The 11,389-nt window shown below is 47.7% G+C and overlaps 1 protein-coding gene across 10 annotated transcripts in view; it reads left to right on the top strand.

Moving 5' to 3' along the window:
* The window catches only part of LOC116848714 (RNA-binding protein Musashi homolog Rbp6), a 926,784-nt gene that overhangs the window by 661,359 nt on the left and 254,036 nt on the right, over positions 1–11,389 (top strand). For all 10 annotated transcript variants that reach the window (XM_032825098.1, XM_032825097.1, XM_032825095.1 and 7 more), the window contains one exon: positions 7,032–7,124. In XM_032825098.1, coding sequence (XP_032680989.1) covers positions 7,032–7,124 — 93 coding nt within the window. The remainder of the gene's footprint in view (positions 1–7,031; positions 7,125–11,389) is intronic.

Here is an 11,389-nt window from a genome sequence, read left to right as displayed (position 1 = left end):
GAGAGAGAGAGAGAGAGAGAGAGAGAGAGAGAGAGAGAGAGAGAGAGAGAGGGAAAGAGACGGCTTGGCAAAAGAAGGAAAGGGAGGGGAGAGGTGGGGCGAAAGCCCGAGGACGTCAAAGAACAAAAGCGAATGACGTTATCCGCAACGGATGGGACTAAAGTCGTCGGGTTGGCCAGGATTAATTCTTTCCGCGCGTTTCAGCACGGGGGGATGGATGGATCGCTCGGGCGACAGAAGGGTTGGAGGAAAGACTATGGATTCTCCGGCCCAGCGTGCGCGCTGGGAGAAAAAAGGAAAGTAGGGCGAAAGGGCGAGGGACGACAGAGGCGAATCGGTTATCATCCCGAGGGTTGCGAGCTTCGTCCTGGGATAACCCCCGTCGCTTTTTCTTCCTTCCCTCCCGCATTTTTTCCTCTACCCGCTGCGTGTGTATCCTCCCGGCCTTATTCTCGTCCTGTTCGTCCCTGTGACCTCGATTTCATGACAATACCAAGTTCAGTGTCGCGCGATTCCGATCGCCCTCCTGAAACCGCGGCGCGAAGATCCCTCATAGTTCAACTGACGAGGCTGACGAGATGATCGGTCATTAGGATGGGTCGAATTTCAAATTGACGCGCGGAACACGCTGCCAGCAACGTGAAGTGTATCCACAAGTTTGCGGATTTTTTACCAATTGACATCCGCGTATTGGTATCAGCAAAACCCCGCTTAAAAATTGATACCATGGTCCCGATTCCTGATCAGCGGTTTTTGACTTTGTACAAAGTGCTATCATTGGATCCTTATAAGTTATGCAATACAGCGTAGCAATCAGACCCTTAATAATAAGGATTAATATTTAAAACCTTATTCATAATCAGGGCCCCAATAACATCATGTTAATACAAACTAACTAATGATTATGATCAACTTGGACCATAGGATTAATTTCCAATCGGGATAGTTTCATACAGTTGGCCATCTATGAATATGCATTGATAGCTTCAGAGCATATCTTGTAGTGATAAGTGATAGTGTTTGAAGAAGTACAGTAGTCTTTGTCGCGTCTTAAAAATAGAAGGCAGTTTTTCTGCTGCATTGTGCTTTTCTACTTGCGTAAAAATTGTTAGAGTCGGCTGGAATGTCTTATCTACCATACTCACTCGACATTATTTGCCTCCCCCTTTTCCTCTGATTATAATTTGTTTATTACAAAACTCCCTTCGCTTCTTCAGAATGTAAAGGAAATTATGAAGTCATGTGAAAGACGGCGAAAGAAATTGTCGAACAGGCAGAATAGCGCGTACATCATTGATCAAAATTACTTTCAGCAAGAATGAAATGAACTTAAATTTTGTTGAAAAATTCCTACGAATCAACCCGGTATGTATGTATGCCCCGGGGGTGATGTAACGGCGAAAGAACAATTTACTCGTGACGACGGCTAATGCGGTTGTTTACCATTTCGCTTTCCCTCGCAGTTTTTCGTTTCATCGGCGCTACGGCCAGGGTTTAGCGCGAGACGCGACATTCTCACGGTATTACGCTTAATGTGACGTTGCCGCGCGTGCGAAACAGAATAATCGTGACGCGCATGCCACACGTTCTCACTCCACCCAATAAAGAGCGAGCGCGCCCGTTCGCGCGCAAAAATCACGGGGACTCTTCCAGCGAATTGCACGCGTGATCTCGGCCGCTTCTCGGTTACGTAAATTCGTGTGGTCTCTCGTTGGAACGCGCGCGATTAAACTCTGAAAATAATCGCGCGCCGCGAGACAAAAGCGCGCGTCCACTCGCTGTTGAAGCGCGAACAGCGAGACCGCCGATTAACGTTTGTTCCAATATTTTTCTTGCCGCTGCCACCCTTCGTTCGCTCGCTCGTCCGCCCATTCGTTCGTTCATTCGTTCGTTCGTTCGTTCGTCAGTTGCTCGATTTTGCCGAGGGGTGGATGAGAACGCCGCGAAAATGCGCCACTGATTATGACGTTTACGAACACGTCGCAATAACGCGGCAAACGATAATGCCCGGCGGCTATAAAAGACACGCTGACTATTGTCTTTGTCTTGTTCTATCATTCCTATTTTTTTGTGAAATTGCACGCCGCTATTAAGCGCGCCTTTTATCGCGGGCTTCGCGTTCCCGCTCGTCATTTGCGTTACGCAATAATTTTAATTCGTCGGGGAATGAAGTTTTTATTTCACACACGCGCGCGCGCAAACGGATCGCGCCAATAAAATATAAAAGTATCCGCTTTGTGTACCGTAATAGCGGCTAATGCATTTTTGTTTCTTTTATTTTCCCAAATTTCATTTTATTCGCGTGTAATGTCTCTGTAATCTGTAATTATTATTATTATTTTCTTTTTTTAAGAGTGAATCGCGCAGCAGACCGACGATTGCGCGCGATATTTACAATTAATGCGAGAGAGACCGACTTACGTTATTACGCAACGGACCACACGTGGGGGAGAGAGAGATGTTAATTATAAATTCAATATTAAATTCTCGCAGATGGATTATGCCGCAGAGAAACGGCTGTTTGTCTCGTCCTTTTCAGGGGACGATTTCGTTTTTGTAAACGTTAAAGTCGAGCCCAAAATATGCACACGACCCCCGCGTGCGGAGGTATCGAGTGAGGGTGGCGATGGGGGAGGTCGTTGAAGAAGGACGAGACGAGCGGCCCTCTCCCTCACCACCTCTCCCCCCTCAGCCAAGCGATGAAACTATAAAGCCACTCCTAGTAAGTTGTAAAATTGTAATAGCCTTCCGGTATTTACATAATGCTACGGCGTAATAAGTGGAACTCGCCGAGTTTCCATTACCATTCCGCCGCTATCCGCTCTTATCTCCGCTAACGACCCAAGGGGCCCCGCTCTACTATCCTAATATCCCCGTCCCGTACTCTCATCCCTCTCGTGACTTATATTTTTCCACCTTATTCTTCGTCGGGTTAACCGCTGCGAGCGAGCGAGCGGTAACCGACCCCCGTCGTCTTCAACCCCATCTTTTGTTCGAGTCTTGCGCCTTCGCGACGAAAATTCGGCCGCTTATTCCGTTAGTTGGCTTTCTCCTCTTCTCTTTACCGCGGGCTAAATGCACGGATTTATTTCGCCGTGATAAGCTGAGAGAGAATGACAGTGACTGACAAGCGTCTTACCACTCAACGCAACATATTTCATCTCAATATGATAAAAAAAGTAGCTGTCAGTATTTTCCTCCTCATCATTCTCTCTCTCTCTCTCTCTCTCTCTCTCTCTCTCTCTCTCTTTCTCTATTTCTCTTTCCTTTTCTCTTGATCCTCATTTTTTTTCTCTCTCTCTGTTGGAATTAATTAAGTTTGCCATCATTGTTTGGCGTTCAAGCTTCCTAAAGGGTTTCTATATCATATCCCGAGTTCTCGTGCTTAAAGGCGGCTAGACGAGTCAAAATTCTGGTTCTACATTAACCCTGCAAATTCCATTGAACTTGAAGGACCAGTGGAGATCCTTGAGATATAACTTATATCGTTTAATTTTGATGCCACAGACATTTATTCGCTGTTTTTCCCGCTATATTGAAGACTAAAGGAGAAGCGCTTGTTTCATTATTATATTACTTAATATTTGATCATCTTGACTTTCCATCTGCGATTGATTTTTCATCGATTTTAATAAGCAAAATATTAATGTGATAAGCATATATTAAATAATCAGTATAAATCAGTATAAATCAGTATAAAAAAATATGGAACGACGGAATTAATAAAATAATAAACTTTATCTTTAAAAACACATGTCTTTCTGGTGCGTTTGATATTGATGAAACCCGAAGTTCTTAAAAGAGTTAGCATAGTCTGCAGTCGAGTAAGTTATATTTGATTGATATGTTACTTTATTAAAACTAAGAAAATATCAGATGCAGATGGAATATTATGATAACTGAACCATCAAATAATTCTGAAATGTGCTGCTTTAACCCTCAGCACGGAGAAAACGATTAACTATTTGTAGCATCAAGCGTGGGATGATAAGCCGCACAATGTCATATCTCGAAATGCTCCATTCGATTTCAAGTTCGATGAAATTGCGGAGTTAATTTAAAGTTGAAGTTTCGACTCGGGTAATTCGGAAGTCATGACATTCGTCGACGACAACCGCAAAATCTGGCTAAAGTCAGGCCAATTTGTACGACAATGCGCTCGTTATGTGGCCCACGGTTGTAAAGTTAATTAAATTTGCCACGTCTGATGAATATTAAATATATTCAGGCGACTCGCTGCGAGCCTTCCTAAAGCGAGATAGTTATTCCTAGCGAAAGTGTCGCGTGTATCATGTGCGTTACACCTATTTTCCTTCTTCGAGCACGCTCTGCAGCAACGCTCAGTAAGCATTTCAGCCCGCTCGTGATTATTTCGGACGAACTGTTCTCAACGGCAGCCTCTTGTCGAAAGCGGACGGAAAACGCGGCTGAAGTATCTCCAGTTCTCACGACAATACGCTCATTACAACGTATTACTCAGTACAACGGTAGTGACAACGTATATAAAAAAGAAGAAACAAGAAAAAGAAAACGAGACAAGAATTTCGGACCGAATCTAGTTTGTCGTTGGAGTACGGTGGAGGAAAGTCAAATTCTCGCTTTCGGCACGGGAAGAGAAAGGAGGGTGGGGAAGCTGCAGCGGCTTCATTCGAATAAGTGGCCTCTTTAGTTTAGGTTCACCTTCTTCTGTCGCTTTCCGCCTCTGCCTCCGCATCTCCGCCTCCTTCTCTTCAACTTGTCTGTCCACGCCAACTATCCTTCTTTATCCCCAAGTTCACCCCCCCCCTCCTTACTCTCTATCTATCTCTCATTCTCTCTCTCTCTACGCTCCATCTTCTCCTTACGACGAGCTTGGCCGCCGACGAAATCGGGCCGAGTCGTTTATTTAATTTTCGAGATCCCGCCATTTTATTTTTATCCCCGGGACTTTATACACTTCACTGATTAACCCACCTCGCGAGAGATCCACCTACCCCATTCCTCTCCGGAGGAGCGCGCCGAAACGAAGGACGAACGCGGCGAGTTTGCATGGCGGGATTGAAGAAGGGTTAGGAAAAGGAAGAGGAGGAAGAGGAGGTAGGGATCGGCGTTCAGGGGCGCACAGGGTGGAAGGTCTCGCGTCCTTCCAGAGGGGGGTTTGCGTTACTCACCGGATATAGAGATGTCTAAGCCCAGCCATCACTGAAATTGCCAGAGTTTACCTCTTCCGCCCTTTCCGCCGCGCGCTCCGGCTCCCCCTGTGTCCCCACTCCGATCGAGCTTTCCTTTTCTCAGCATGGAGTTTCCGTAAAATGTTCGACTCCTGCCTTTCATTCTCCGGGGTTCGCTCATCCGCTCCTCTGCCCGCCCGCCTGCTTTATTACAATGCGATTGTATTATCAAGATTTCAAGACTAGAAGTATCGGTCTTCCCTCAAGGTCTTCCTTTCAGCTCCCTTGAGCTCTTCATATTAATCTACTTTGCCGAGGTGGCTGATTTCACGGCGGGATCGGCGGGATCGTCTTTATCGAGTAACCTCCACCGCGCAATGTTTATCCGGCTATTAACGATCGGCGTTTCGCTCAGTTACCCTCGCGCCATTGTTTCTCAGCGTCGCTTTGACCGGATTCCGCGCGCGCCATAATAAATCCCTCCCTTGATATTCATTTATCACGAGTACAATCGCGTAAACTCAACTCGAGACCGTTAAATGAGAGACGCTTTATCCTAGTGAGACGCGCGCGCGCGCGACAAAGACTCATCGCGTAAAATTCTAATTTCCCTCGAAATCAAATCCGCATGAGAGCGCGTTTCAGAGCGCATACGGACGGTGCGTCAAATTCGATCGAATAATTCCATGATATTTGAGCGACTTCAGGTCGTTGTTTACCGCCTCTCTTTCTCTCTCTTTCTCTCGACCCCTGCGAGTCGCGTCGCGTGCCGTTCTCGTCCGACCGCTTCTTCGTGTGAGCGCTGATCCAACTTCCCGCCACGCTCTAATTCGTCCATCATATTATCCACGCCGCATTGATATCCGCAAGTTGATGCAGTCCCCGCGATGCGTGGGTAATGTGACGAGGCCTGACGTTCGATATCTAACGCGCGGTAGACGCGGGAAATATCGGAGATCGAAGACGTCGAGCTGCCGCACGTGGGCTCGTAACCGCATCCGATATAGGATCCCGATGTCACGCTTCAGACTCGGTCAGAAACAACCTTGAGAAGAACGATGCCGCGTCGGTTCGTCCCGACCTCGCTGCTGTACTCCTTCACATTTCCCTTCGCTTCGCAATATTTTTTCTCTCTCTCTCTCTCGTGCGCGCGCGCGGAGAATCCACGACAATCGCATACCCGGATAACATTTCTTCTGGTTTCGACCGTGACCTTTAGCACTCGCGGGAGCGCACGTCGTTCTACCCTTTAAAGCGTGATTCGGTAACTCATACTATCGCCGCCCTTTCGTCCTTCTTCCGCCTTCATCATTCGGGAAAGATGGGAGAAAAGGGAGGAGGCAAAGGGTGAATCGCGTACCGTTTCGCTGAATTTCATGGAGGCGAAGTACCGCGCGAGCGCGCCTTATCTATTGACACGTTATTCCGAAGCGTAAGTTGCGCGCGTTTAATAATGCAGCCGCGTCGATTATTTACGGCCACGCCGTCGATAACCAGACAGGTAGGGAAACACGAAAGGCTAGAGAAGTAACGGAGTAAGAAAACCACCGCCGCCGGCCGCCGGGAGGACTGCTGTCTGCTGCCTGGAAATGTCGCAGCGCATCCAGACACAAACCATCCATATTTGATAAATTTCTTATCTGTTTTTCTCGCCGAAGCACGATCGTGCCGCAGCGGAAATTTTATTTCCTCCTTCGTCTCCACCTCCTTTTTCCCTCCAACACCCACCCACTCTCGAATTATTAGTAGTTCCGCCACCTTGCCGTTAATGTCGCCTTAACTAATGAGAAAACCAAATATTTCAAAGCAACGCGGCTCGCTTATGATCTCGCGAGTCCATGCATACTTTAACGGCCCCATTTCTTCTTTTCTGTTCTGCAGATGGTGACGAGAACAAAGAAGATATTCGTCGGGGGGTTATCGGCGCCAACGACGCTGGAGGACGTCAAAAATTACTTCGAACAATTTGGCCCGGTGAGTACAAACTTCAATGAAGTTACAGCGTTACTGTTAGCGTGAATCAGTTACCACCGTAAACTCCGCCAACGCGGTGGTTAGACCAACCGGATTATTCGACCTTCTTGTATCGTGACAAAAGTGCAAATGCAACAAAGTTTGCAGAAGACGCGCGGACAGTTTATTCTACACACAGTGAAAGAGAAAGAGGAAGAAGTAAACAATATTTATTCGGTGCGTACTAATGGCGTATTTATACGTGTACTAAAGTAAAGTAAAATTTTGCGTGCGAGAAAAAAATTCTCTTAAAACCTTTTGGCTTTTCATGAAGAAGCTATTGTTTATTGTATTCAAATGAAAGGATTTAAATTTTCGAGTAAATAAACTATTAGAACCCGTCGAATAAACACGTTGTTATTTTTCGGACATTTTTCCTCTCAGTGTAAAATGAACACACTCGATATGTTATGTGAACATCCTCGGGGGATGAACACTCGAGAGAGAATTTTTACACTTCGAAATGTGAAGATTGTGATTTTTTGCGAGACTTTTTTCCTCCGCTTCAATACTGTTTTGCACATACGTGAAATTTACAGTCGCGCAACGCGCGCCGTTATTTATCGAGTTGCGAGCAACGAGAACGATATCATTGACCATCATTTCAGTCGGTTACATTATCGATGTATCGCACATCCTCACCATTTCCTCTCGCGTCGCAAAATTCGCCGACGGCACCGTCCGACGACTGTGATTCATGGGATTTACATTGTTTAGTACTTTTGCATATTTTATTGGCCATTTCGCGCGGAACGCTATTGATTTTTGGGCGAACAAGTGCACTCATTTCCATTTACACGACGTCAACGGCGCGGGACGACAATTCTGCCTCGCTGCAGTTCCCATGAATTTTGATCGTTATGGCTCATAACGGTGATATCGGGGTATCGCTATTTGGATTGTTTCAAAATGCGTGACATAATATTATCCACGTGCGAATGATCTCATTCACTCTGTCGCCCCGGACTAACTCGCCCGCGGATTACGGCAAGTCAGCCTTCGTTAACAGCATCACGCAAAATCGCGCGTTTAACGCCCCCTTCATATTCGGCCCTTCGCAAATTGCATTATCTCTCTCTCTCTCTCTCTCTCTCTCTCTCTCTTCCCCTATGCGTAATATACGGAGTACTCAGTCTTCCCTCAGACACAACGACGACCGCGAGTCTCTCGTAAATTGCGAGCTTGTAATTATGAGAAATGATCGACGCGCGGCTCAGGAAGTTCAGGCGAGAGAAGACACCGTCCCCCAGTTCGCTCCTCCATCTTTCTCGGCGATTAATGCCAAAATACGAGAAAATCTCGGGCCAACAGCGAGACAACTCGACATTGTTACGAGCGACTCGTTTCGTGTCGTTAAATTGTTGATCGATGGTCCGCCGTATCTCAGCAGCCCGAAACTCTGCCCTCCTGCCCCACCTATCGCAAAATCCATTTAGAAAGTCAAGAGAGAGAGAGAAGAAGAAGAGAGCGAATCCGGGTCGTTCGCATCGACGTTCCAAACGGTGGATCGAGTGATTAGGAACTGTCGGTTGGGCCACCTGAGGCAAGAATTCCGGTTAATTAGTCCCTCCCGAAAAAGGTTCAGAACGCGTTATTACGAACGAGCTTCTTCGGGGTCCGGCGTGTCGATAACGACCGCGGCGACTCATCGAGTTCGATTGGGACCATCAGTCGAGTTCAACACATTCGCGGATACACATACACGCGTGCGCGCCATCTTCGATTCTCCATTCCAATTCGGCACGGTTGCTCTGAATGGCTTTTCACGCGAGGCAATAATAATAAATGATTGTAATGGGTTGAACGGAGTAATAGTTATTTAACGGGAAATTTTCGGTTATCTCGTTGCCGGCCCGAAATCATGTCACCACATTAGCTGGAGAGCCAAGGCACCTCGATTAATCGCGGGCAATATTCTCGGGATGGGCAAATCAGGAGATCTACACACGTGTTGTTTTATTTATATTCTACTTTCTCGCGCCGTCGTTGTTAACTGGTGCATCTTCTACGGTATTTACAGTATCGCGAGCGAAGAGATCGCGAAAAGAACGCGTTCCACGATGCAAATAAATTCGCATGACCTCTGCTGATCGCCGGTCACCGAATTGGAAATGCGAGATTAACAATGCGAGCCGGCTTCAGACGCGAGAACACGCCCCATGACCTTCTCGCATGTGACGCGTTTGTGAAAGGGTGTTGCCCATAAAAAAATCTTGAATAAATTAGAGATTTATCTTACTGCATATAAAAGTAATCGGAAAAAATTTGACATTGATTCAGAATCTGGGTCAGAAGTTGTTCCATTTTGAAATATTAGGCACAGCACATTTGACCAGATCGAATGACGCTTTAATAACGATGAAAATGTGGATGAAACGTCATTTGACGTCATCCTGCTGTTTGGGAGTGTTTTAAATTATGAGAATATATGATGTCGCTGTTTTTAGTAAAATAATTTTTAAGTATTTAAAATGATATATGCAAAATTTTATTTTTCGGAGATAAAAGTTGAAAAATTAGATACAACGTCAAATAAAGTGAACAGATCATAAAGATTTTGATGTTATAAAAATATGTTGTTCAACTGCTTTATACGCCTTATGTTTTTACATGGAAGTTAGAAATGCAAACATGACGTCGTCAATGACGTTTTTACGATGTCTTTAACGTCGATCCCACGTTATTGATATGTCATTTGCTACCTGCTGGGCTACTTCTAATTCCCCGTTCCTCTTCGCTGGGACTATACGAGCGATACGTCCTGAAGTTTTAAAGTTCACAAGTTCGCTCTTCTCCGAGTCGCGGACCTGCCAAGCAGCCCGATTCGCCTCGGGTCGGCGGGGCGCAATAAAAACACGTGTGCCGCGCATGAAAATCACGATAGCGCGTTTCCATTACGGCGAATCAGATTCCTTGTCACGGTCAGACGTGCGCGAACCTCCAGGCCCAGCGGGGGCGATTGCCGTCGCGCGAGCGGGCGGAAGAAACCGACGGCGACGCTTATCATCGACAGGCCGGCAGTCGAGATATCGGGGGAAATTCGGCAGCGCCGAATGGCCGCATAATAAGGCGATCCCGGTCGTCCGTTGCAGATGCACAGCCGGCGGACATAGAAATTTATTGGAAAACTTGCTCAGGGGAAGGAGAGAGTTCTCCAGAGCCCCGGCGGGGGATATACGGCCGGCTGCTTCAGGTGACACGATGTAGTTCCGAAGGGTCGAGGGTGGCCAGTAGCGGAGCGCAGTCAGTCGGCCGGGGGTCGGTGGAAGTGGAGGAAGAAGAAAAGGAAGTCGGGGCGCGCGATATTTGTCCATGGCTCGTGGCACGGGCCAGAAATGGACTTGAGATATCAGAGCCTGCCGTTATCTCCGGCCTAACCCTCTCTGCTGCCACCCTGCCACCCTCTCGCCCACCCCGTTCCCCTCCATGCCTCTAATCCCACCGTCTCTTACTCTCCTTCCCTCTCTCGTTCGCTACCGAAAGTCCCCCTCGTCCGGCTTTGAATGCAGGGTTTCCGGCTCGTAGCGGCTCGACTTCGCTTCGCGTGTGTCCATGTGTGTGACCCACATCGGAGATACCATCGGACGTGCACGCGCGCGCTCGTTGCCTAGCTGGTTGGCTGGCGGACGTACATGACGCCATTTCGGAGTTCGACTCCTACGTATGGTGCACACACGTGGCTGTTACACATACGTGTCTACGCCCACGTGCGCACACTACTAACGACGGAGCGAGCGAGAGAAAGAGGGAAGGTAACGTACATGATCGCGCTATATTCGCACCGGACGACTCACGGGCCGAACAAAAGCGAAGGGTTGGAAATTTGGAGTCGCGCCATTCGCGCAGAGTAATCGGGATGTGTCTTCTTACGTGTGTACGTACGTGTACGCGGCGAGGCAAGCGTTTCGCATCCCGTGTGACCATCTCGGTCGGGCATTCGCGTTTCAGCTGTCTGATATTTGCGTACCGCTATTGCGTACTTCATCGGCGGGATCCCGTCGGACGGTATACGCGCGCGACAAATTGACGTTCTTGTATCTTTGAGCGTCGGCAAAGGCCCGGGAGCTTTCGCCTTCGGTTACGAGGCCAGTGGCTGACGTGTGCCCGTGCGAGTTCCCGTGGCCGCTTGGTATCCATGGATGGAACACGTTTCGTGCCTGGAACGTAAACACGGCGAGCAAGTCCCGTCGTAAACGTCTATCGCCTGCTGGTCTCTCCCCCCCCCC

Source organism: Odontomachus brunneus, unplaced genomic scaffold (assembly GCF_010583005.1).
Source record: "Odontomachus brunneus isolate Ranch 3 - 2012 unplaced genomic scaffold, Obru_v1 Obru_scaffold_098, whole genome shotgun sequence".
NCBI classification, from domain to species: Eukaryota; Metazoa; Arthropoda; class Insecta; order Hymenoptera; family Formicidae; genus Odontomachus; species Odontomachus brunneus.
Note: the sequence above shows the minus strand (reverse complement) of the source record. Positions and strands in the feature narration are given on the sequence as shown.